The sequence below is a fragment of the Myotis nattereri genome (assembly GCF_964212035.1).
Source record: "Myotis nattereri genome assembly, chromosome: 2".
Taxonomy (NCBI): Eukaryota; Metazoa; Chordata; class Mammalia; order Chiroptera; family Vespertilionidae; genus Myotis; species Myotis nattereri.
In genome coordinates, this window is record NC_138076.1 from 207947692 (window position 1) to 207974807 (window position 27116).

Here is a 27116-nt window from a genome sequence, read left to right on the forward strand (position 1 = left end):
CTATGGCCTGTGTGTTGCAATGTGGTTTCATAGTCTGACGTGATTCACATTCTGCCCTGTTTCCAGCAATTACCCAGTGCCCGCCTCATCCCTTTCTGAACATAGACTTGGCACTGGAATGGTAACATAACCTTCCCTTCATAGACTGGTGACGGCTTCATCCTGCAGTGGTAGATGTGGAGTGTCATGGCTGTGATGTAGGTGGGCGTGTGCGGTCACCCACACCTGCCCACCCCACTGCCAGACCAGTGCCCTCAGTGGGCACACGCAGGCTCATTCCACATCCTGCCCACGGTTGCAGTGAGGCTCCTCACGTGGTCCTGGTTCCGCTGGGCAGGGTCAAGTCTGCAGCTGTGAGAGGCTGGGGAAGGGAGGCCTGGAAGGACCCTTCCTCTTTCATCCCTCACCCTTTGGCTCGCTCCGCCTCCCCATCCTGGAACAGGAGGCAGCTGTGGGTTAGCAAAATGATGAGCCCTGGGCCCAGAATTGAAACTACTTCTTCCACAGGCCTTGGCCCCTCACCCACTGAGTGCCCTCGGGCAAGGCAGTCACCCTCTGGCACTGTTGCCCATCTGTATGAGGTTCTGACAATGCTTACTCTACAGAAAGGATGGGAACTTTCATAACAATGAAATAATGGACAGCACATCTGGGGTCTTTACCACATGCCTCACAGCTGTTCTAGCGCTTTTCCTGTTTCTCCTCACAGTAAGCAAGATGCTATTAGTCACATTTTACCAATGAGAAAAACCGAGGTCCGGGAAAGATAAATAACAGCCTAGACCAGTGGTTGGCAAACTGCGGCTCGCGAGCCACATGTGGCTCTCTGGCCCCTTGAGTGTGGCTCTTCCACAAAATACCACGTGTGGGTGCACACGTACAGTGCGATTGAAACTTCGTGGCCCATGCGCAGAAGTCGGTATTTTGTGGAAGAGCCACACTCAAGGGGCCAAAGAGCCGCATGTGGCTCGCGAGCCACAGTTTGCCGACCACTGGCCTAGACCATGAATCAAGCAAATGGGAGGGCTGGGACTCAAACCCAGGCAGCCTGGCCCCAGCAGGTGTATCCTTAACAACTCAGCTCTACCGAGTCTTTACTATGACCTGTAAATGAGTTAACATGTAAAAAGCCTTTGAAAAGGTACCTTTAGTGCAAACACTAGGTCTTATGATAGGCTTTGCTGGAAGTGCAAATCGCACACTTGTGCAGGGAAGGCAGGGCTCGGGTGTGTTGGCGTTAGATCTGTGGAACCCACATGGACCTGGATTTGAGTCCCGGCTCTGCCACTTACATGCACTGTGATGTAACCCAGCTAAGGCTCAGCCTCCTCCTCTGTGAAATGGGGCTGGCAGCATGTACCTCCGACACTGCTTACAGATATGCAAATCCCGTCTTAGAGAAAGTCATGTGACATGCCAGGGGCACACAGCTAGGTAGCATCCTGACCTGCAAGGATGTGGTGGTGAGGCTGGATAGTAAGAAGGTAGGAAAATTCCCGGGCAAGTAGAATGAAGAGATAATTTTAGCAAGGCCAAGCAATTTAAACAACTTACAAACAGCTAGTGAATTGCAAGACCTTATCTTCCCTAACCAAGGACACTTGAGAACAAATGGTTTATATCTCTCCTCCCTAGCCAGAGAATAAATAGCTTCAATCACCCTAGTCAGAGAGAGAGGGGGGCGGAGAACAGAGACTTTTTTTTTTTTTTTTGACTTTCCAGTGAACTAACAGCAGCCCCACCTTAGCTCACTTCTTTCCTATAACGTTTTACGGCGCCAAAGCAGACTGCCACCTGGCTTTCTCCTGTTGCTGCTTCTGCAGTCCTTCCTTCGTTTCAGCCCCCAGCTTTAATGAATGGACTGTCAAAATCACCTGGACTTGTGCAGTGAAATCTTTCCATTGATGATGCTTTAACCAAGTGAGTTGCCAGCCAGGGCCAAAGATTTTAAAGCAGATATTATAAATATGCTGAAAGACATAAAGGAAAATATGCTCATAATGAGTAAATAGGTAATTTCACTAGAGAGAATAGAAACTATTAAAAATAAATAAATGAAAACTCTCTCTCTCTCTCTCTCTCTCTCTCATATATTAGTCTGATATAATCAGCATTTGGGTCAACTCCATGTCAGTTAGACACTGTGATGACTCATTGTAGATGCTCTGGGTTCTGTATATCCCTCCCAAAATTTTGTTTGTTTTGTTTTAGTGGACAATTGATTTAGCTAAATTCGAACTTTAAGCTCTGTTCCTTTGTGGTGAGCAGCCCCTGAGCCTTAGTTCATTTTTCTTAGCTGAGCTGCTTGTAGTCTACCCCACACATGGGAAGTTCGGGGTCAGCCAGAGATTTGTACAAATTATGCAGAATTTGGGGCTCCTGTGTTTCTCTTTTTGAGGGTTTTACCTACTCACTCCCACCTCTGTGGGATTCCTCCACTCCTTTCTCTGGTTCCTCAAGCCCAGCAAGATCGTGGGTTTGCCATGGGATTTGAGCTGCCCCGTGTGGTGCTATCTCAGACCTGTCCTCAGGGGAAGGCTTTAAAAAGTGAAAAGCTCACCGAATGCCATGTCCTTCTTCAGTGTGTCAGCTCCTCTAGTTGCTGCCTGCCCTGGTGGATCTCGGTGTCTTCAGGTAATATTCAAACACACGTATCTTATTCAGAGTTGTTATTGGTGAGAGGGTTTGGTCCGGGGTAGTCATGGTCAGCAGTGGAAGAGCTTAGCCATGCTGCCATGGTTATGAACGCAGGTTTTCAACATTTACCGAGCAGCCCGAGAACCCGCCACGCGGAGGACACACTCCGTTGTTCTGTGGGGTGGCAGCTCCTCAGCTCAGGGCTACAGGAAGCCGAAGTTGGGAACAGGTTTCATGTCCCTTATTTTAACTTTTTGTTCCCTTATGTGCACATGGTCTCTGCCCCTTCTGCTTTGTTCCCTGAAACTCGCACCTCTTACAGCACAAAGTGGTTTCTGTCTTGGAGCTCAGCGAGCTGTTTTTATGTTGGAACAATTGTTAGTGTTCTCTTTGTTTATAGCTTTCTTCAGGCTTCCCCAGTGGACCCAAGTGGCAGCCATCCTCTCTGGGGGCCCTTGGAACGCTGAGCCCACGCCCAGGGGTGGGAAGGTAGGAAGGAACAGACCTGTGGGGAGTTCAAGGCCTATCTAGTTGATATAAACAGCTTCTCTCAAGGAAGCAGTTACCTGTCTGTGAGGATGACTCAGATTATCCTCAAAGGCATCAGTGACTAGGTCTTAAGGAGATCATTTTGCTTCTATTCTAGAATCCAGTGCTTGACCCAATTATTCTCATCCACCATGAAGATTTATTGATGACCTATCATCTGTAAAGCAGAAAGATGTGTGGGCTGTTATGGGCTGAATGTTTGTATCCTCCCAAAATTCATATATTGGAGCCCTAATCTCCAATATGATGGTCTTTTGGGAGTGGCACCTTTGGGTGGTATTAGGTTTAGGTGATGGGGCCAGGACAGGACAGGACAGGGGGATGAAGAAACAGGGCAAAGACCAAATAGACATTTCTTATTATGAACCACAGTGTCACAGGTGGGAATAGAGGGGAGGACTCGACATTCATATGACCCCTCAGCACCCTCTCCTTTCTTTATCCTGAAGACTAATTGCTCGGCTAGTGTCTGTTTTCTCTACTGGACTGTCAGCTTTATGAGGAAAGGGATTCTGATTCTCTAAGTCTCCGTTTTAGCCTCCAGAGGCCCAGCACCGACAGTTTACTGTGACTTTTAATGTATTATGATGATCCATCATCCATTGGTGTAGGACCTAACCCTGGACCTGATCATAGTAGGCTCTCGGTAGATGTTTGTTGAGTGAGAGGAGGAAAGAAAGACTGAAGTGAGAGGTGGCTTTAGTTGTGGTGGCCTGTGAATGGAAGCCCCTTAACCCTGTCCCCAAGACTGTCCCTCCCTGAGGCTTGTATAAGTCAGGACTCTTGAGGTAAGTGTCAGGAGCCAACTCAAACCAGCTCATGGCAAAGGACTTCTTGGGTCATATGACTGGCATGTTCAAGGGTGTGGCTGTCCGAGGCTACCGTAGGCCCTAATGGGATCAGGGCCCAAATGAGGTTACTGAGCCCCGTGCGACTTCCCACCCCTTGTTTGGTTTCCCTCAGCGTGTTGGTTTCATTCTCCATGCAGTGGGAAAGGTGGCTACTGCCAGTCACAAAAGGACAAGCTTTGGTTTTACAATCTAAAAAGAGCGAAGTCCTGCCCTAGCTGGTTGGCTCAGTGGTTGAGCATCGCGCTATGAACCAGGAGGTCAGGGTTCCATTCCAGGTCGGGGCACATGTCCGGTTGTGGGCTCGATCCACAGTGGGGGGCGTACAGGAGGCAGCCAATGATTCTCTCTCATCATTGCTGTTTCTGTCTCCCTCTCCTCCCTTTCCCTTCCTCTCTGAAATCAATAAACATATATTTAAATATAAAATAAGAAGAGCAAAGTCCTTTTCCCTCCCCAGGTCTGCATATCAAGTCTCAGGCAAGACGCTGATTAGCCCTGTTTGGGTCGCGTGTCTAACTGGCTCAGTTATGATCGGCCAGTCTGCATGCATCTGCCGCTATGGTGGGTGGCCCCCATAGAGTTGAGTGGAAGTTGAGTGGGTCCTCCAGAGGAAGGCATGCATGCCAGTCATAAACATGCATGTAGGAGCTCTTCTGTTCAAGCCCAATAATATTTCCATCTGCCACATAACTCCTTTGTCAGTGACGTCTGATAAAATTGGGAAGTCTTTGATGTTGGAGGAGGGTCCTTTGGTCAGGGACAGTTGTGCAGGGCCAGTTTAAATCCATTTTCCGTGCAGAGTGTCGATCTCAGGGAGATACCTGTTGTCTTTCGGACTTGCACATCCGATAGTCAGCCGGCTACTTGTGGTTTTCCGGAAGGAACGACAGACATCAGACGCCCGCGTTTCCACCTGTTAATTTCGGGCAGCCACATAACCTGTACCGACCGAGTCTCCGGTCTTTCTTTATTTACTTGCTCATGCTTCTTTTCCTTGTCTTTTCCTTGTCATTGACCCTCAGTGTAGATACATCACATGGTGCGATGCCACAGCTATATTTTACATAAAGTGCCTTGATGGACGTGTTCTGCCGTTATCTTTGTAATATGCTTATTAACAGTCACTAAAGCAGATATTATGCCTGCTCTTACAAGTTTGCCTTTATGTGTTGCTCCACGGTGCTTATCCCACTTACCTCTGGCTGTGTAACAAACCGCCCAAAAACTTACTTTGCTCATAAATATGAAATTTGGGTGGGGCTTGGCAGTGACAGCTCCTCTTTGCTCCACGTGGGGAGGGCACGTGGGGCTGGACGATCCCTTTCCAAGGTGGTGTACCCACGTGGCTGCCAGTTGGTACTGACTGTCACATGGGCCCCTTCCTGGGGCTACCACCCCCCAGGATGGTGGCTGGGTTCCCAGAGAGATGGTAGAAGTTGCCAGTCTCTTGGGGCTTGTGCCCAGAAACTGTTGTGACACCACTTCCACCATGTTTTTGGTTCAAACGGTCCTAGAGGGTACCCCATTCAAGGGGAGGGGACATGGACCTCACCTATTGGCAGGAGTTGTCGTAGAGTTTTTGGCTACGTATCTACCACAGTGCCTCACAACAGAGGCTTTTGGGCACCTCTTCTTTTCCCGACAGACGGACTTATTTAAAACCTAAACATGGTTGATGTTAAGGGGCTCATCTCACATACTTTTTGTAGTTGCTTTGTTTCTAAATTACAATGGTAGGTTATAACACACGGCACATGTTGAGATATTGCTGTGTTTTTTCTGTTGGCAGGACTTTTCTGCATCTAATTAATTTATAGTGGCTTGAGAGACTGGTCTGAGATAGTACTGTCTCAAAGAGAGTGAAAAAGCAGGTGACACACTGGGAAGACCGCAGGTTGCTGCAAGCGTGGGGCTTTCTCTGGAAGAGCAGGCAAACCAGCCTGATTTATGCAGAACTGAGAGAGGAGTGAGATGTTCTGTTGGTCCTTTCTTCCCTGCTTAAATACATCTGTTGCATGCTATTTTTTTATTTCAGGTTTGATGGATTGGTCGTGTGATGTACTTGGATTAAATACTTGGGCTAAAGCATCTCATATATTTGTCTATCAACTTCACTTTGTAGCAGATTTGCATTCCGTCTGGGATGCCAGTTTGAATTCAATGCTTTCTTAAAGCCTGCAGCCTGACAAAAAGCATTCCCCAGTCAGCATTTTTACCATCCTCAAAAAATAAGCATCTGCAGTGAAATGATGCAGCCTCCGGTTCCTTTCCTGGGAAGAATCCAATTTGGCTTGTGGGGATGATGATGTGGTTGGTCAGAGAGCTGAGGATCCTGAGGCTGGAGTCTGGCGCGGGCCGATGCTCCAGACTCGAGCTTTCCTCTTCCTGTCTGGGTCATCCCACCCTGCCTGGGCCACAGGGGGGCTGGTTTGATGCAGTGGATTAGTGCTCTGTGTGGGGGTACCTTTTGTGTAATCAGCATTTCAACATGTCTGTGCCTCCTGTGGGAACCACACACTTTCCTAGGTTTGAGATTTGCTTGGTCTCAATTTCTTGTCACCCAGTGTTCACATGAAGGAAACTCATATGGCTGGTGATGAGGGAAGGTTGCTTTAATTATTTAATATTTAGAGGATGGCTCAAAGGAAGTGGATTTTCAAAGCTATTTAGTGCATGTATTAGTTATCTATTGCTGTGTAACAAATAACCCTCCCAATTTATTTATTTATTTTTAGACTTTTAAATTGATATTGAGAGAGAGAGAGAGAGAGAGAGAGAGAGAGAGAGAGAGAGAGAGAGAGAAAGGGAGAAACACTGATGTGAGAGAGAAACATCAATCAGTTGCCTCCCGCATGTGTCCTGACCAAATCGAACCCATCCCTTTGGTGTACAGGATGATGCTCCAACTGAGCCATACTCGCATCCCCCAAAGTGAGCAGCTTAAAACAACAACCACGAGATAAAGTTTCTCTGGCTTAGGAATCAGGGAGCTACTTAGCTGGTGGTTGTGCTCAGGGTCTTTCATGGGGCTGTGTTCACGGTGGTGGCCAAAGCTGCAGTCATCTGAAGGCTGGACTGGAGACGGATCCACTTCCAGGCTCACTCACTTGCTGGCTGTTGGCAGCTTAGTTCCTTGCCATGTGGGCCAGTGCAAACTGGATGTTCTTTTGACATGGCAGGTGGCCTCACCCAGGGAGTGTCTTGAGAGGGGGTGGGGAGAGCACAGTTTCTTGGTCGATGAATATGTGAGTGTGTGTGCCTGCGTGTGTGTGTGTGTGTGTGTGTTTTGTTAATTCTCACCTGAGGATATTTTTTCCATTGATTTTTAGAGAGAGTGGAAGGGAGGTGGAGAGACAGAGAGAGAAAAATTAATGTGAGAGAGACACGTCGATTGGTTGCCTCCTGCATGTGCCTTGACTGGGGCTGGGGATTGAGCTGGCAACTGAGGTACGTGCCCTTGACCAGAATTGAACCTGAGACCCTTCAGTCCGTGGGCCAGTGCTCTAACCATTGAGGAAACTGGTTAGGGCTGAATGTGTTTTTATGAGACTGACGCACTGCCCACTGCACCAAGAGGGCCGTTTTGAATGCGTTTTGAAAAACTTAACCTTGAACATGACATCCTGTCATTTCTGATGTATTCTATTTGCTAGAAGTTAATCACTAAGTCCAGCCCACACCCAACACAAGGGAATGGAGCTCCACCTCTTTGGGGGAGAAATATCAAAGAATTTGTGGACATATCTTAAAACCACCACAGTTCTGGGCACGTGGTAGGTGCTCAATAAATGATTAGATGTTATGATTAGCTTAGCAGACAAATTCACTTCTTGGTGAGTCCATTTCTAGGCAGCTTTTAGGGACACCCCAATTTTTTTTATTAGTAATTTAAATTCTTTATTGATTAAAGTATTACATATGTCTCTTTTTCCCCCCATTGACCTCTCCCTGGCCGTTCCCACCCCCAGCACATGCCCTCACCCCCCTACTGTCTGTGTCCATGGGTTATGCTTATATTCAGGACACCCCAATTTTATCAGGTGGAAGGAATTGGGGCTCTCCAATAGAGTGGATTTGGTACCCAGGAGACCTCCACAAAATGAGGATTCTAATCTTTCATTTTCTATCAGGAGGGAGGGAAGATTCTTCCAGAGATCTCCGTAGCGCTGGGTCAGTCAGTCCAAAGACTTTAGAAGAGGAACACACCCACTTAAAATTCACTTCTCTAGACTGAGAAGTTTCTCTCCCCGCACTCGGTGCAGTGTCTCCTCAGCTGGGGAGACAGGATGATGCACAGGTACCACTTGGACCAAGGGGCAGAGCATGTCCTCTGGGCAGGGCCCCAGCTCCACTCACCCCCAGCAATTTTTTAAAATATATATTTTATTGATTTCAGAGAGGAAGGGAGAGGGAGAGAGAGAGAGAGAGAGAAATATCAATGATGAGAGAGAATCATTGATCGGCTGCCTTCTGCATGCCCCTACTGGGGATTGAGCCCACAACCCGGGCATGTGGCCTTGACTGGTCTCGAACCCGGGACCCTTCAGTCCGCAGGCCAATGCTCTATCCACTGAGTCAAACCAGCTAGACTCGCCCCCAGCAATTTTAAATTCAAAAATCAGATGTGATAAAAAAAATAATGTATTTATTTCAGAGTATAACCACAAATTTGGACAAGAGAAACAAGCAAAAAACAAAAAACAAAAAGACTTCTGCAAATCTTAGCACACCACCGATGACATTTAGTAAGGCTTCCTTTCTGTAGTATGTAGGTTTCTATTTTTATATGGTTTAAAGAAGTTGCAACTACAATTTCATATCCTGCTTCTTTTCACTTCGCTTTATTATACATCTCTCACCATATTTTAGAGTTTTTGAGAGCTGTATAATTTGAGAGCTGGATGTGCCATAGTTCACTTAACTTGATTTTTCTCCTTTTTTTCAATTAGTTCTATATATAATGATATTTATTATAGTCTGCTGTAATTATTTTTTGCCCATGCTGTTTTGCCTTTTAATTTTTACCAATTTCTTTAAAATAATCTCATTAATCCCATTAATTAGGTACAGGCTAGATGGGTGTACCTGGAAATGTTGAACTTTCTTGTCTGGGGAATTACTCTGCTACTTCTGAACCTGAATAGCCTTTCTTTTATGAAAGTACTCCCTCTTCATCTCCGGTTTCTATATGGCTTTTAAAAAAATTCATCTGGAATTAGATTTGTAGTATGATATAGGGTCTAAAGTGAGATGCATTTTCTTTTCTAAATTACTAACCAGTTAGTCCAACGTTATTGATTGCATGGTCCTGCACAATCTTTTCCATTGGTTTGTGATTTAAAAAAAAAATCACCTCCTTCTTACTTAGAATAGGGTTTGTTTCTGGCCTCTTATTTCACTGATTTGTTTATTTTTCACCAATAGCTTTGTAATATTAAAAAAAAAGGAATTAATGAATTCAGGCCTTGGCTGGAAGAGGAACTTGGTCCAGCTGGGAACGAGATCTGCTAGGAGGGAGGATGGAGATAGGATCTCCAGCAAATCCAGCAATGATCTTCATAGGAAAAAAGTACTTCTGTTTGAAGCCAACTATCTATAATAATAAAAGCCTAATATGCAAATTGTCCCCTCCTGCGGTTGTTTGCTCACTATGATGTGCGCTGACCACCAGTGGGCAGCACGGAACATGGCAGGTGTCGGTGATGCGGTGCTGGCAGCAGGCGGCAGTGGAGGTGCTGCCGCCCCGATACACCCTGATGAGAGCGGGTCTGCAGTGGGATGGTGGAGCAGGTGAGTGGGGGGCACCAGGCCAAGGTGGGTGTGAGCGGAGGCCTGATCGCCCCACTGATTGTTCCGCAGATGGAGACCAACAGCAGCAGGAGGGGTGGGCGGGGGGCCCGGCCCCAATAGATTGCCCCACAGGTGGGATGGTGGAGCAGGTGAGGGGGCAGCACCAGGCCAAGGCAGTGCCAGGCGGGGCTGCGAGGCTGGGGGTGTAAGCTGGGGCCCCGATCTCCACAGGCCACCCCAAGGACCCCACCCATGCACGAATTTGTACACCGGGCCTCTAATGAATTTATAATACCAGGGACATTGCTCAGACATCTCTAATCAGCTGAGCAAGAATGGAACCATGTCTAACTGAACACAAATAAGGCTGGCGGATATGTTGATGGAATTAACAAGTTGGCAGACGATGGGAAAGTCACATATTCAGGCATCAGTAAACCATGTTACAGCACCTCGAATTTTTATTGGAAAAGGGGCTCAGCCAGTCTTCAGTAATCGGGTAGGCAAGATGTGTATGAAATTATGGGTACAGTCCTAATTAAAATACTTATTTGAAAAGGTTTTGAAAAGGAAGGGTGGTCGGTTTACCTGTAATCTGTAGGAGACACAGTGAACCCTACACCCTGGGAATGGGGAGAGACCCTGAATGTAGAAGGTTTAGCTGTGTGCAAACTATGCCAAGTATTGTCATTGGGTAAACGCCTCCTGCCTTAGCTGGAGTCCCATTGTTCTAACTCTGCCAATACTGGAGGGAGAGGCATCTGCAGATAAGGGGGTGGGGCAGGTAGGGAAGGAATGTGAACCTAAGCCAAGAGAATGGTCCCAGAAATAGGCTGCGGGGCCGGAAAGCCCAGGCCCCTCACATTCTGAGTGGCTGCAATGAAGGGCTATAAAAATCAGTGAGAAAGCATCACTTACAATCCCGACCTTGAGAAACCACGATTGCTTTATGTACAATGCTTTCCCATGGCTTACTCAGAACAGGACTGCAATGCCTGATGGGAGAGTGAAGAAGGGAACAGGTCCCTGGTGAGGAAGGACAATGAAGAGCCAGAATAGCTAAGGGAGCTGGAATGGAATCCATCATTGTTATCATGCAAACGCATTTATAAATGTCTCCGCACAAGCTGAGCGGGCTCTGTTCAAACAGCGGGCAAACCACCTCCAAAAGCAACCCACGGCAAGGCAGGAAGGTGCCAAAACTTGATCTGCCTCGCCAGGTGAGGCACCGTTCAGGAAGCCAGAGGGCAGGGTGGAAGAAGAAAAGAGAGACTAAAGATGAACCAGGGAGCAGTCCCGGAGAGAAAGAGCAGGACTTCCCTCAGGGAGCGCCTGCTTAGCTAAGATGCTATCTCTGCCTGATGCCAGCCCGCCGGGACCAGGACCATGAGCCCAGCTCCCCAGGGCCCCGGCCCCCTTTCTGAAAACAGAGATGGGGGCGAGGAGAGGCGGTGCTGTGAGGTGGGACAGGCTGCAGCAGACAGGACTCCAGGCTGGGGCCCTGGGAGTCACCCAACCTCTCTGAGCTGCTGTCTTCATCAGGAGTAATAGTCCTACCTGCCCTAGGTAATTGGGATTATTGGAGCTTTTATTTTAAAGAGCTGCCACTAACCCTTATGCAGATGAGGCTGAGTTTCATCTGTGAGACCTCCACCGACAGGCCCGTCTGAAGAGTAGACCAGAAGGAAAAGGAACCACTGGGCACTTGATGGGGTCAGGCTGAGGCCAGCCTGGTGCTCGGCGATAATTAACTTGCAGACAAGCCTGGCCGTGGGAGGCGACTCCTACCGGCAGAGGATGTCCTTCTCTGGACCCCCCCTCCTGGGCACTGTGGACGCCAACAGGAGGGGAGGAGACGGCCGCATGGCCGCCCGCAGCCCTTACGCGCGCTCTGTGTGGCTTTGGTGGGGCCACTGCAGTGATCCCAGTGGCCTCTGGCAGTCACACACGGTGGGAGCACGGTGCTGTGGGAAGGCAGGCCTGGGTGGGAGAGACCCGCACATCACAGCTCCTCCTTGTTGCTGTTGAGGGGCTGGTCCAGAGGCCCTGGAGCCTGGGGCTGGTCTCCTGGCTCACGGAGGCCAGGCCACGGGCCACTGTCCACCCTGCGCTTGCCCGCAGCGGCATAGTCCCGCAGGAGCCCGCTCTCCACGCGGTGCTGCCGGAGGCTGCCGGTCCCCACCAGCCCCTGCATCCTCAGGTATCCCTGCTGGCAAAAGGGCGGCAGCTTCTGGCGTGTCAGGGCGAACAGGAAGCAGGACTCTAGAGAAAAGCGAAAGGAGGTGAATGAGTCCGGCTGAGAGGTGTGGGGCGAGGTGCAGGAGGACCCTCCATCCCGGAGCCTGGGAGCTGACTTTTCTGGGTGTCTCATTTCTGACCGAGTGGCCATGGAACTCAGCCCCTTCAGTCGTTCCAGGAATCGGCTACCCCAGCATTTGGGAAGAATGAGGCTCCAAAATGAAAGCCAACCACAGAGATGACTCAGCTTCCAGAGACGGGGCCAGCAGGATGCTCTGCCCGGGCCAGCCTGGGGTGGGACTCCATCCCCTTTTGAGCTCAGAGTTGCCTGCAAAGATTTCTTCCCTCGACCATATCTGAGTGGCAAGTGCCAGGTGCGAGCCCTGCTCTCAGCGCTGCGGGGTCACGAAGACAAAACGGGTCATCGGCGCTGTGACTGACCCTCCTGTGCCACAGCAGTTGGTGGTCAACCGGCCGATGAGGCAGTCATGCGGGTACTTGTTATTCAGAAATAGGAAGAAACACCAGAAGAGCGAGAAGCAGTTCCTTCTGGAGAATGAGAAGGGAGGTGGGAAAAGGCCTTGTAGCCAGGGATTACGTAACTTTGATTTAAAAAGCCAGAAAGGATGAAACATACGGGCTCAGAGTTCTGAGGGACTGAGGATGGAAAAATGGAGTGAGTGTCAGAAAACCAGCTTGAGTCTTTTATTTCACAAAATGGGCAAACGGGTGGGCAAAAGTAGGTTTACAGTCGTTCGAATGTCAGACAAGCAGGTTATAATGATTACAACAGCTTTATTAACTCCAAAGAATGCCACAGTGCCGCTGTACTAGTAAACCTACTTTTGTCCACCCTGGTATTGCAAACAATGTTGGGAGGCCTACATGGGTGAGCAGGCTGCTACACAAATATTATTTCCCACTTTAGTTCTGACTTACAGCACAGAGGGTCCCTGACGACCCTCTCCGAGCAGGGAAGACAGCAGCTGTGAGGGGAGGGTGGCGGAGGGGCAGCAAGATGGCCTTTTGGCAAGCACCCCCTTCTGATGATGCACATCACCCCTGCAGGGCCCGGGGCAGAGAAGCCCAGCACACCACCTAAGGGGGCGGGGAGAAGGCCCGCCCTCTGCCAGCTGGCCCTCTGCCAGGTAGGATTCTTCCGAGTTCAAGGCACTGACAGAGAGTGGCCTGAACTAGTGTCTAGGGAGCGGGAGCCAGGAGGCTAAAGGGCCAGTGATGATCCAGTTGTAGGAGCCAAGACTCAGGGTGGGAGTTCCCTAACAGCCCGGCATCCTGTGTACTCCTGAAACCTCGAGACAGGCAGGGGCTTTGTAGCTGAGGTTAGTCCTTTCCATGTATTTCACGTGTAAGCAGACAGTTTGCAGAATGCTAGTACTCTGCTCTATGACTCTCCTCTGTTGGAGCATTTACATGTATGTGGACGATGAATTTAAACTATTGTTTTAAGCCATCTCTCTTAATGTACACATTCACATTTTTATTTCAAAGTGGACCGAGGATGTCACCCGGGATGAAACAAGGACTGACCGCCTCTCACCTGATTTGGTACGAGTAGTACCTTATATACTACGGATGCGTAACGGGTGTTTGCTGTACCACAGCGACTGTGCAGTTTGGCCCCAACTCACAAGTGAGGCCTAGTGATTGGAAGTCATCAGGGGCAATCCTCCCTGCCCTCCCCTCCCGGTGGGTCTCTACCATCTCCATCCTGGGGGTTCTTTGCCTCCTAGTTTACCCACTGAGACCCAAGCTTATTTGAAGGTCTCTAAACAGACACCTCCCCGCCCCCCCCTGCTCTAGCCTCACCTTCCTACCCCTAGGCTGCTCACTTTCCCAGGCCCGGCCTGCTGACGGCCAGCAGATGGCCCACGTCCAGCTTGGGTTTATGCTTTTCTTAGTATCTGGCTCTGGGAAGTTTCCTAATTTTCCTGCCAGTCCTTTATTCGGCATTTTCAGGCGTGCTGTCTGGGAGGGGTTTCTGTGAACACCTCGTCCACCACGTTGTGGGAAACGGAGCCCTGGGTTTGGGTTTCTAGCTGTGCTTCCAGGAACCGCTCAGGGCATGATCTCTCTGGCCTCTTCCCGCCCTCTAGCTCAGTCCCTCTGTCGTTCGGGGCACGTAAGTTACCTGCGTAGAAGCTTCGCAAATCGGTGCCCAGACAGTTCTCCAGGAAGCGCCTCAGAGGCAAGATGTGGCTCACGGGGGCGGTCCAGTCTGTCAGGAAGTCCTCCAGGATGTGGTGGATGGCCGAGGGCCGCGGCAGGGGCCAGTCTGCAGGGCGGAACCTCACCTCCTGCTCTGTGGGGGAGAGGCAGGGCTGCGTCAGAGCCCAGCAGCTGGCTTCCCACCCTGGGGTCAGTGGCAGCGGCGTGGTTCCCGCACCTTCCCAGCGCCTACCCCGCTCACTCATGCCCGTGAGCTCGGCTCTCCTGGGACAGCTCTGCGCTGGCTGCGGTCCGTTCCACAGCCATCCCCGAATGCTTGGAAGGTTAGCACGAGGAAGCAGGACAAAACTAGACTTGTCCCTTGTGCTATCAGAGGGCAGAACTCAGACCAACCACTTGAACTTGATGATTCTCTAAGGCTCACGTAGACTGAGGTCTATTATGGCTACTTCAAAACTGGTCTTTCTGTGAGGAGGCTCGGGTCCAGCATCGGAAGGGGTCTTAGAGCTCACCTAGTTCGTCTCCCACCTGTTGTGGGTCCCCCCTGTGGTGTCCCTGTCAGATGGCTCAGGCCATGACCCAGCCACCCCTGTACTGGGAAATTCGGCTCTAGGAGGCCGCCCATTCCACTGTGGGACAGCGCCGATATTACTTGCTCCTTCTTTTTTTTTTTTTTAAATATATTTTATTGATTTTTTACAGAGAGGAAGGGAGAGAGATAGAGAGTTAGAAACATCGATGAGAGAGAAACATCGATCAGCTGCCTCCTGCACATCTCCTACTTGGGATATGCCCGCAACCCAGGTACATGCCCTTGACCGGAATCGAACCTGGGACCTTTCAGTCCGCAGGCCGACGCTCTATCCACTGAGCCAAACCGGTTTCGGCCTTGCTCCTTCTATTGGATATACACCTGTGGTCCTGCCACTTGGACCTGTTGATACTACCTCTGCCCTTTTTAGATCATCCTCTTCCAAGTGCCTGCCCTTCAAGTTCTGAAGCAGGAGTTGGGTTCCCCGGGTGGTTCACCCCTTGGTAGCTACTGTGCCAGGCACCGTGCTGGCACTCTGTATCTATCATCTCATTCATCCTCACACAGGAAGGAAGGGACTGTTTTTATCCCCATTTGACAGAGGAGGAAGCTGAGGCTCAGAGAGGTTAATAAACAGTCCAAGGTTGCACAGCAGGCAAAGGACAGACCTGGGAGCACCTCCCAGCTCTTCTGCCCTGCACCGCTCCACTCCTGCGTTAACCGCTTCCAGTTCCTCTCCCTGTTCCGTCAAATCGTCTCCAAGTCCCCCTCCCCACTCCACGATCAGCCTCCTCTGGAGACACACAGCAAGACCGCGTCCCTCTACTCTGTGGTGCCTGGAGATCATGCCACCCCATGTGTGCCCTGCCCAGGTCACGGTGCAGGCCAGAATCTGGGACCAGCACTTATCATTCTTGGACCTCCTGTCTCGGGCCGAGTCCCCAGCGGTCCTCCTCTGTCAGCGGAATGCTGTGGGAGGGACTCATGGTGACACCTCGATCCCCAGTGGGGCCTGAGGAGTGCCCACCTCAAGAAAGCCCAGGCGGGAGGGGGCACGGAGCCAGCTCACCGGTGGGGAGGTGCCTGTAGTAGTAGATGACGGGGTGCAGGAAGTTAGACTGCCAGGCGTCTTCCGTGTACCCCACAGACCGGTCATAGAAGAAGACGTCCTTGTCGGGCCCAGAGAAGTTTCTGCCGTACTCCATGTTGATGACGAAGAGCCCGTGCCTGGCCTGCCTGCCGGTGACTGCCTCCAGCTGGGCCAGCATCTGCATGGGGAACTCCTCCAGGTACTCGAATGCTGTGCCGTTCCTGGGACCAAGGCAGATGGGAGGCCAGACCCTCAGTGCTGCAGCAGAGGGAGGCGTGTGCACGTGCCCCTCTCCCTCCAGGAAGTGACAATCAAACAGCACACGGACTCTGACCAGCCCCGCACAGCTCACGTGGATGTGACAGCCGAGCCCTGGGACGGGGCGTATGCCTTGGTATGTTCAAGGGACAGGAAGAAGGCCAGGGTGGCTGGAGTGGAGTTGAGGGGAGGGCCCGGCGAGGCGGGTGGGGAAATGGGTGGGGCCAGGTCAAGGAAGGCTTGTGTAAGCCACGATGGGAACACCTGGTTTCATCTGGACTGAGGGGAAGCCCCGGGCCCCAGTGAGTACTGAACAGAGGTGAACTGGTGGGACTCGTGTTTTAAAGGGCCACCCTGGCCATGCGCTGAGAGCAGACCGCTGCTGGACCAGTGCACGTGAGAGATGCTGTGGTCCGGACCAAGGGGCAGGGCAGAGCTGTGCGGGGAGGTCAGTTCTAGATAACCCGAAGGGAGAGCTAACGGGACTTACGGGGGTCTGTGTGGTGAATGGGTGTGAAGGTGAGAGGGTCAAGGCCGACCTGAACTTGGTGTGCTGCCGCACTCCCTGGCTTTGGGCCCGCTGTTTCCTCTGAGAGTTCTTCCTCTGCTTCTCACCTGCCACCTGTCCTTGGGGGGCCTCTCTCCAGCCCCTCTACAGTTTCCTGCTCAGGAAGTGTCCCCTTACACTGGACTGAGAAGGAGCCAGCTTGGCCCCAGCCCCAGGGAACTCATGAATCTCACTGGTGTTGCAGTTTACTGCTCATCTACTTGGTGCCAAATGCTTTCTGTGCATTACCCCCACTTTACCCCCATTTTGCAGGTGAGAGAAAGGCTCAGAGAGGCTAACTAACTTGCCCAAAGTCACACAGGTAGAAAGAGGCACAGCCTGGTTCACACTCAGGACTGACTGTCTGCAGAGCTGGTGGTGTGATTTCACTGATTTTTCTCCAGAATAAATCCATCTCCCCTACCCTCACCCCTGTTTCTCCTCAGGCTTCATCTTAGGAGGGAACCACTGGGCTATTCCACACTTGGGAAAGGCAGGGGTGTGACGAGGGTAAGGTGAGGCGGCGGAGGGGCCGCGTGGTGGGGTGGGTGACTCACTCCTTCAACAGGACGACATCGGCGAGCACACTGAACATCTGGTAGAGCCCAGAAGCCTCGTTCACGCGCCGGAGGACGGAGCTGGTCAGCTGTGTGATGGGGTGCTCGGTGGCGGGCCAGGCGACACCGTGGTGGCGATGCTCCAGCAGCCGGTGAACAGCACGCACTGAAATGGCCAGAGGAGGGAGGGCATGCTGCACTTAAGGATTTATCCTTTTCCTGGCCGATGTGGCTCAGTGCTTGAGCGTGGGCCTATCAACCAGGAGGTCACGGTTTGATTCCACTCAGGGCACGTGCCTGGGTTGTGGGCTCCATACCCAGAGGGGGTTGCAGGAGGTAGCCAATCAATGATTCTCTCTCATCACCGATGTTTCTCTTCCTCTCCCTCTCCCTTCCTTGCTGCAATCAATAAAAATACATTAGAAACGAAGAATTTGTCTTTTGCCATCAGGAGGGACATAAAGTCCCCATCAGCGTCTCTAAACTCCAGACACACTGTACCACGACGCCCAGAAGATGCCTTAGAGCAGGGTCAGCCCGTGGTTTCTGTGAAGGGCCAGGTGGAAGCATTTTCGGCTTGGCAGAGGCCGTCACGCTACTCACTTCCGCCTCTGGTGTGCAAGCAGCCACAGAGGACAGCTAAGTGAAGGGGCGTGGCCGAATCTGGTCCCCAGGCCCATGTTTGCCCCCTGCCTTCGCCACCTGCATAGGGAAGCCCCGCAGCTATCACCCCATACGTGGTGTGCCAAAACTGGACCCGGCGCCTTCCTCTGCAACCTCTCCGCTCGCCTAGTCCCCGCTCCTGCGGGAGACATCGCAATGGAGACCCTTTGCTCCCTCTCCTTCACAGCCCAAACCCAATCTGTCACCGAGTTCTATTTTGAAATGCTCTGTATATGTATGTCAGGCTAGAAAAGCACCCGCTGTCTAAAACAACAGGAGACGTTTTCTGCGTGCCCGGGGCTGCCCGATACAGTTGTGAAACTGGGGCACCGCACACAGATGCCTGCTCTTCCAAAACGAATCAACACAACACCCAAATCCAGGAAAGGCAAGGACACAGCAGTTCAGGTGACAGGGGACTCGCTGGCCCACAGTCACAGCGAGGCGTGCAGCCTCACCAGACACCTGGCTCTCTGGAGGAAACCACCGTGAGTTTTGCAAAAGGCTGAGGAATTCCACGGCTAGAGAAGTTTGGGAACGGAGCCCTGACAAAAGGAGCACACATGTGAAGACACAAAATCTTCAGAGAGCCTGGCACCTCTTGAGAAGCAGGCGAGGGGCCAGGCTGGAAGGGCGAGCCGGTGTTGGCTGCGCAGAACTCCGAATGCCGTGCTGGGAGCTGGAACTCCCTGCGGAGACGGGGAACCGCTCAAGATGTGTGAATAGAGGAAGGATACAGTTGTTGTTTTTATTTGCTTTTGTTTTAAAAGAAAGGTGGCTTTGGTGGGTACTCTGGTAGGGAGGGTACAGAACAGAGAGGGGGATGGGCAAGGCTCCCAGCAAGTCCTGCGTTCCCAGCAGCTCAGGTCTGCGCCGCCCGCCCAGCTTTTATCTTCTGTGGCTTCACTCTGCCTTACTGTTTGCTACTTGTCTCCCTCGGGGCCTGTTTCTCAGATGAATGATGAGCAAGGTCTGGGCAGAATGTACTGTGTAGTCACCCGTCCCGCCCCCAGGAGGGTCCTCAGTGAGTACTGACCACGGCAATCTGTGGCTACACACCCACGTCTGTTTCTCATTTGCCTGAAGCTCTGCAGTTCGCTGTGAGCACCACAGTCAGGCAGATATGGATTCAATTTCCATCTTTGCCATCCACTGCCTGGGTGACTTTGGGCAAATTACTTAACGTCTCTGTGCCCCAGTTTCCTTATCTGCCAAACGGAGTTGAAATAACAGGATGTGTCTCATGGGGCTGTTGTGAGCTGGAAGAAAGGGGCAGAGGACAGAGGGAGCAAGAGGGACGGGGAGATGTGTGCCAGGAGAGCGGGTGCAGGGAGGGTGCCGGGCATGGGAATGGTGATGAGGGTTTCTTACTGGGGGGACTCGGCTGACGAGACACTCTTCTCATTCCGTATGTGTGCGTGTGCATGTGTGTTCAATGTGCAAATACTCTGCTTTACAGACAACTAACACTCTCTCCCTGGTGTCCTGACAACACATGTGGGGTGCAAAATATACTGTCTGGAAATCAATAGTAAAACATAGCTACCTTTCTCTGCCAAACTGGAAGGACAGTGATGTGCAAAAGTGAGCATTAAGGCAGTGCGAGGCATCCAATTAAACACAGAAATGTCAGAATGCAGGGTGCAGGGCCTCATGGTGTTTATGACAGGATTAACGGGCTCATGTAACACCTGCCATGCAATAAAGCACCCATCCCACAGCCTCCCCAGAGGGCGGAAAATTTATACCCTCAGTACCTAAGGCTCCGAAAAGGAACGAATATAACCCAATTGTAATTCTTTTTTTTTTAAAAAAAATATTTTTATTGATTTCAGAGAGGAAGGGAGAGAGAGAGAGAGATAGAAACATCAATGATGAGAGAATCATCGATCGGCTGCCTCCTGCACGCCCCCTACTGGGGATCAAGCCCGCACCCTGGGCATGCGCCCTTGACCAGAATTGAATGCGGGACCCTTCAGTCCACAGGTCAACGCTCTATCCACTGAGCCAAACCAGCCAGGGCTCCAGCTGCAATTCTTACTCAGATTTGTCAGTGCCCAAAAACTGCGTGTGATGCTTCACAGCTGCACGGTCCCAGGTATGGCCTTGTCTAGTCCTTACCATAGTCCCGCGAAGGCAGGGGCCTCCCCTCACTCCCACCTCTGATGTGAGGGTACCCCACAGAGGCTTAGAGAGGTTATGAAGCTAACCTCTGAGGCCACCCCACGGGGGAGGAACCCAGGTTAACATTCCTCAAGCTCAGCGTTCTCACCAATACATGGCACTTCACCCGACAGGACACAGGCATGTAACATGCACCCCAGATGTACATACTTTTATACCTTGTTGGATGCTTTTCTAGACATATCCTCAGACCATGGAACCTCATGGCTGTCTGCCCCAGACTCGGAATTTATGACAGTCGACTACTGATGAGCAATCCCTTGAAGGCTGCTGGAAACCTGAGTGTGCTCCCCGAGCCTGGGGAGGTGGGCTCACCTGTGTATCGGAATCCATGGATGAAGCCCCCAGCAGATTTCCGGTAATCCACAGAGTGGCTGGCCGTACCCAGGACAAAGAGACCACGGCTTCCTTTGGACTCATAGCTAGGTCTGACCAGTGGGTACTTCTTGCTGAACTCACTCCCTGAAGACAGTCTGAGGGACCTGTGAGCAGAAAGTGTTGTTAATAAAAATTGCTGCTGTGTATGAAACACGAATTACAGGCCTGGCTCTGAGCTAAGTGTTTTATATTCCTTACTAGAGGCCCAATGCACAAATTTGTGCACTGGTGGGGTCCAGCCGGCCCGGCCCCCAATCAGGGCGGATTAGGGCTGGGCCTGTCGGGAGAAGGAGATGGTAGGAGGAGACGGCAGGGGCCCAATCAGGGCTGGGCCGGCCAGGGGGAAGGGGTTGTGGGGAGGTTGGCCGGCCAGCCCCATCCCTGATTGGGCCGGTTCACTGGCTGCAGTGGGCAGCATAGCGACCGGTAGTCCAGAGTCCAGTCTCTGGCTTTTTATATATATAGATTGCATTTAAATCATACCATGCATGACCCAGGAGGCAAGTATAATCATCTCCATTTAACAGATAGAGTAACTGCGGCTCGAGTTAAAGATGTGGTGAGTCAGGAGCAAGGTCAGGATTCAAGCCCAACTCACGGCTGGGCTCTGGGCTAAGACTAGGCCTTGTGTGACCCAATGGGACAGGAGGGTCTGGTTCAGACCCTCGAGGTTCTTGTCTGCCTGTGCCCTGACCAGAAGGGAAGTGAGACCCTGGATGGATTCTTTTTTTTTTTTTTTCCAAATATATTTTATTGATTTTCCACAGAGAGGAAGGGAGAGGGATAGAGAGCCAGAAACATTGATGCGAGAGAAACATTGATCAGCTGCCTCCTGCACACCCCCCACTGGGGATGTGCCCGCAACCAAGATACATGCCCTTGACTGGAACCGAACCTGGGACCCTTCAGTCCGCAGGCTGATGCTCTATCCACTGAGCCAAACCAGTCAGGGCGCTGGATGGATTCTTTGATACTAAGCCTTACACAGGAACTGAGGCAGCAATGTCTAAAAAAGATGAGGATCTATAAAGCAGTTCTTCAAAATGCAATCTACATATATAAAACTCCAGTGACCCAAACGCTGTAATGACCGGAACGACCAGTGGCTATGCTGCCCACTGCAGCCAGCGAACCAGCCCGACTGGGGATGGGGCCAGCCGACCAACGTCCGCGGCACCTCCCCCTGGCCGGCCCCACTCCCAATCCGCCGTTCCCACCCAGATCAAGGGCGGGGCAGCCGGCCAATCCGGCTGTGGCCCCTGCCCTTGGCCAGCCCTGCCCCCAATCACCCCTATACCCCAATAGGGGGCAGAGCCAGGCGGCCAACCTCCTGCAGCCCCACCCTTGATTGGCCCCACCCCCGTCGGCCCCCCACCCTGATTAGGGGTGGGGCTGGCAGGCCAACCACCTGTGGCCCCTCCCCCAGCTAGCCCTGTCCCTGATGGGCCCCCTCACTCAGATCAGGGGCAAGGCTGGCAGCTACTGCCCATGGCCTCTCTCCCCAGCTGGCACCACCCCCGATCGCCCCCCCACCAATTGGGGGCGGGGCCAGCTGGCCCACCACCCCTCCCCAGGGCTGGCCCCGCTCTCAATCAGTTCTCTCACTCCAATTGGGGTAGGGCCTGCCAGCCAATCACCTGCGGCCCCTCCCCCGCAGCCAGCCCAGCCCTGATCGGGCTCGATTAGGGCAGGCTAGCTGGTCAACCTCCTGCAGTCTCCTCCTCCCAACAGGCCTGGCCCCAATTCTCCCGATTGGGGCCAGGCCAGTTGGACCCCACCTGTGCATGATTTCACACACTGGGCCTCTAGCCATAAGTAATTTTGGCTTCTAACATTTGATTGAGCATATAGTATATGCCAAGTAGTTTTCTTTCTTTCTTCTTTTTCTTTTTTCTTTCTTTCTTTCTTCCTCTCTCCCTCTCTCTCAATGCCCTTTACTGGAATCGAACCCAAGACCCTTTGGTTCGCAGGCTGATGCTCTATCCACTGAGCCAAACCTGCTAGGGCCCACATAGTTTTCTATATTCATCCTCACAATAGGCCGATGAAAAAAGAAACTATGATCCCCATTTTTGTGATGAGAAACTGGGGCCAACCGTGGTCAAGCAACTCTCCCAGAGCTCACGGATTTGGTAAGAAAGATCCTCAGATTGGCCCAGAGCCTGTGCTTCTGGCCACCACACTGCCTTCCAGCAACTTCACCTCCTGGCCCTTGCCTTCCCACCTCTCAGGTGGAAGATCACAACAGACGAAGACTCGATGCTGCCGCTGCTCCGAGGGGGCGGGCCTCAGGGCCACTTGGGACCCTTCTCAGTGGACAGAGAGCGCACACCCGGGCGGGAAACCAGGCAGCAGCCACATCCAGGCTGAGGACGGAGGCCTGAAAGCCTGGCGCTGGCACTGCCGGACGGGGACGCTGCCAGGGGGCGTCACAGGAGTTTGTATGAGATCCCATCCCAGGTACCTCCTCACTTGGACTCACTTATTGAAAATGGAGAAATCGAACTTCCAGCCCAGGCAGCGGATGACGCGGTCGTAGGCCACGCGCATGGCAAAGTTGTCGCTGTCGTCCTGGGGCAGGGGGATGGCCTCGGCACTCTGGTTGCTTTCCTCCAGGTAGAACTTGAGGGTGATGTGGAGCTTGCCCTTGGGGTCCTTCACCACCGCCAGATCCGTCAGGTCGGACTCCAGCAGCCCATCCAGGGACTTCAGCTGGTAGGTGTCCAGCAAGCCGTTGTTGATGGCCCTGGGCCCACGGAACATGCAGGAGAGAGAAAGGAGTCTGTACGGGTACGAGGGGCTCGGAGGATGAGGCGGTTCCTCTAGCTGGGGTCAGGGATGGCTTTAGAGGGGCTGGAGTACACGGCACAGCAGGGCGGCTGCGTGGCATACCTGAGGTCTCCTACGTAATGGGTGGCCCAGGACAGCCGGACTCGGGAGCGGCTCAGCATGTGGACAAAGTTGGTGACGCCCAAGATGTTCTCTGCCGTCTCAAAGGCTGAGTTCCCTCGGCCCAGGATCAGCACATTCTGACCCACAAAGTCCTCCGGGTCCACGGACACAGACTCGTAACCCTCCACGTACTCGGAGCCAGGGAAGTCCACCAGGTTGGGGACAGACAAGCCGGTGGCGACAAGAAGGACGCTGCAGGTGGGGAACAAGGGGAAGCTGGCTTAGTCTCTTAACTACCAGACACTAAGGAAAAGTCACTTTTTGGACCTGCCACCTGGCTTGTCCACCTGACTCAAACTGCTGGCTCCTAAAAGAAAACAAGACTATTCATTCATTCATCTGATTACGGATCCATCCCAGTAGACGTGAGACTTTACCCCTATCCCTCATTGAGCTCACTCCAGCGGACACAGTTTCCTTTACCCCTTACTGGGATTGTACCAAATATGAGAATTTGACTGACAGGAGAAGGTAGCACCATGAGAAGTCAAGTAATTCATCCAATTCTGAACACAGCAGTCAGACCAAGTATCACCCTCAGTGATGAGAAGGAGACCTGATGTTCCTACTTTCCCCTTTCTGACTTGCTTGACAAATGCAGACATCTGTTGAGGCTTAATCTCTACCAGACTCAGTGCAACATGTTTTACGTGTCATCTTACAGCTCCAAGCAACCCTGATTGACGTTAGCTGGCCTGCTTTACAGGTGAGGAGACACAGGCCCACAGCTGGCGTCCAGAGCTCCAACTCAGCAGGGCCAGACTCGACCACAGATCAGGAGGATGCCCAAGTCCTGCTCTTTACATTGGTGGGTTTGCAGCACTGTCGAGGGCAGCTGGGGAGCTGGATCCTGCCAGCCTGCAGAAGAATGATTTGATCGCAGGGGGGTTTCAAAAATCGAATTGGAAAAAAAATCCAATGGGATGGCCCTGTAGAGGGGCATATGCAGCCCCTATCACTGTGTCTGCTGACTCTTGTGCACGCTGCTCATAGCTGACTCCCCTACGCTGTCGCACAGCTGTTTAAATGCAAGGGTCAAAATGGCTCAGCCTTCTTTCCCTGGGCTGTAAGAAGCAAGGAGCGAGGCTGGGCCTTTGCCAAAACATAGGGGAAGATGAACTCTGATTGAGCACCTGCTGGGAGCCAGGTGCTCAGCTAATGGCCAGGAAGTGAGCGGCAGTCTGGTGCAGCTGGAGAGAACAGGGCTTCGAGGTCAGGAAGATAGGAGCTCAAACTGCAGCTTAAAGGCTGTGTGGAGCTTTGCGCAGTGGCAGTATCAGTAATGTAGCCAATGAGGTTTATCCGAGGCACGATTGTTGCTAGTTGAACTTTTCCCAATACAAAAAAGGAACAAAAGAAAAAAGCCGAGTGACGCAGCACCAGTTGCTGGGCTTCTCTCAGACGCAGTTCTTCGTCTGTGAGATGGGAATCAGTGACCCGCTCCCACAGGGCCCCGGTGAGGCTGCAACAGCGCAGTACAGTCTAGTTCAGCCGTGGGCAAACTACGGCCCGCGGGCCGGATCCGGCCCGTTTGAAATGAATAAAACTAAAAAAAAGAGACCGTACCCTTTTATGTAATGATGTTTACTTTGAATCTATATTAGTTCACACAAACACTCCATCCATGCTTTTGTTCCGGCCCTCCGGTCCAGTTTAAGAACCCACTGTGGCCCTCGAGTCAAAAAGTTTGCCCACCCCTGGTCTAGCTCATGACCCTGAAGCTGGGTTGCCTACAGGACATTAAGCTTCCCCGCAAGCTAAAACCGAATGCTGGCAGCACTGCCTGTAGGGCCTTCGCACTCTTGTTCGGTTCTGAAATCCCACCGGGCCCCTCTAACACTTGCTAGATCCAGCATGTCCCAGCCTGTGTTTTGGGGAACACTAGCTCTGGGAGATGGTCTACAAACGGGTTGTGTGGGTACCTAAGCTTCGGTAATGCCAACTACCCGATGTTGCTTTCTCCCATTCCTCCCGCACCCACGGGCCACACAGGAAGTGTCAGTGCCTCCCGGAAAGGCCCAGCTTCGGGTGAGCGCCGGCCCCGTTCCTTACCTGCACCTGTACTCCTGGCCCTTCTGGTCGGTGAGCATGAAGTAATGGCCATTCCAGGCCCGCCGGTCCTTGTCCAGGGTGACGTGGGCAATGGCCGTGTTGTACCGCACGCGGAGCCCCAGCCTGCCTGCGAAGTCGCCCAGGTAGCGCACCATGTCGCCGGCGTCGGGGAAGTAGGCCTGGGAGTAGCGTCTGAAGAGCAGCCGAGGGTCATGGCTGAGCAGAGAGTTCCAGTCGTGGCGGAGGTTGAACTCGGCGTTGGTCCGGCCCGTGTGCCGCTTGTTGATGCTGATGAGCTTGCGGTGCCGGGGGTAGCGCGTGAAGAAGCTGCCGGGGCCCGCGGCGCGCTCGAACACCTCGTAGTCCCGTGCGGCCCGCTGCAGGAAGTAGGCCATCTGCAGGCCCGCGGGCCCCGCGCCCAGGACGCAGTAGTCCCGGGGTGCGGGCGCCCGGGCCTCGGCCGGGTGCAGGGTGAGAGCGGGGCAGAGAGCCATGGTCAGGAGCAGCCCCGGGGGCCCCCACACCGGGGCCACCGAGAGGCCCATCCTGCGCCGACCAGCAGGCCCTGGGAATGAGTGAGGACGGGGCCTGCCAAGAGGCAGAGGCTGGCCTGGGCGCTCGCGGCTTTTGGGGTGGAGCCAGCACCAGATCTCAAGGACTTCTGAGCTCATCTGCTATGGTTTCAAGCTTGGATCTGGAGCTCCCTCCAAAAATCCCCAACCCCTCGGTCTCCTTCAGGGCCCCGGTTCCCGGGGGCGCCAGCCCTCTTCTTGCCATGGTGGTGAGAGGGTGGGTGCTCCCCTATTTTCTCCCTAATCTGAAGGATGTCCGACAGCCCTCGAGCCCTCCCCCGGCTAGAGCCTGGGGGCATGTCTCTTCAGCCACAGCTCTGCTCTGGGGCTGGAGCCCGAGGAAGGCGTGGCCCGCATGGACCCACCCCGGCCAGGTGCCCGAGCCTCCCCGGTCACGCGACAGAGATGCCCAACACACCTGCTGCCACGCCGGCGCGAGGCCGCCCTCCTGCTGGCGCGCACCCTCTAGGAGGCGCTCCCCGCGCGTGCGCAGTGCCCACGACCGCGGCTCCGGCCGCCCGGGCCCGCAGACCCTACCCGCTACCGAGGGCTCGCCCCTCGCAGCCGCTCCGCAGGCAGCGCGCGCAAGGAGGCCGGCTGGGCCCAGCCCGCTCGCGCCGCGGAGCCGCCCCGCCCCTCCCTCCCCTCCCCTCCCCTCCCGCCCCTCCCCTCCCCTCCCCTCCCGCCCCTCCCGCCGGGCCAATGGCAGGGGGCGGGGTCACGTGCGCGGCGCGCCGCACGCCGGACGGTGGGCCTGCGGGGTCCGTAGGCGGCGCGGGGGCCTGCAGGTGCTGCCTCGTGGGGTGCGGCGCCCGGGCTAGAGGTCCCCCCCAACCCCCCGGTGCGGGCCCTTGTTTTCAGCTGTGCCTTTTCACTTGGGAGGCGCGGGAGCAGATTATTCTTGGGGGTAATTCCAGCTCTTACATTCCACCGTGAATGTAGCTAAAGCCCAGTTGGCTACCCAGGTTTTGGGGACTGGAAACCAGGTTGGTGAAGCCAGGACAGAAAAACCAATTAACAGGTTTTTGCTACTGTGGACTCAAAAAGGGATTCTACAGAAAGTAACTTCACAGGTTGAT

The 27116-nt window shown here is 53.0% G+C and overlaps 1 protein-coding gene across 1 annotated transcript; it reads right to left on the bottom strand.

Annotated features, from left to right (window-relative positions):
• Positions 1-10261: 10261 nt before the first annotated feature.
• Positions 10262-26658, bottom strand: FOXRED2 (FAD dependent oxidoreductase domain containing 2). The gene is made up of 8 exons (XM_081084141.1): positions 25466-26658; positions 23354-23605; positions 22944-23207; positions 20399-20565; positions 17237-17402; positions 15854-16095; positions 14215-14385; positions 10262-12089 (listed from the first exon to the last, which is right to left on the bottom strand). The coding sequence occupies exons 1-8, from the start codon at positions 26134-26136 to the stop codon at positions 11830-11832; spliced, it is 2193 nt and encodes a 730-aa protein (XP_080940267.1). The 5' UTR covers positions 26137-26658; the 3' UTR covers positions 10262-11829.
• Between the last annotated feature and the right edge of the window lie 458 nt (positions 26659-27116).

Coding starts and splice junctions, on each gene's coding strand:
- FOXRED2 (XM_081084141.1), bottom strand. CDS start 26,136: ATGAGCTCAGAAGTCCTTGAGATCTGGTGCTGGCTCCACCCCAAAAGC. Junction 17,403..20,398: donor CCATGGATTCCGATACACAG/GTGAGCCCACCT, acceptor TGGCCATTTCAG/TGCGTGCTGTTCACCGGCTG. Junction 16,096..17,236: donor GATGTCGTCCTGTTGAAGGA/GTGAGTCACCCA, acceptor CCTTGGTCCCAG/GAACGGCACAGCATTCGAGT.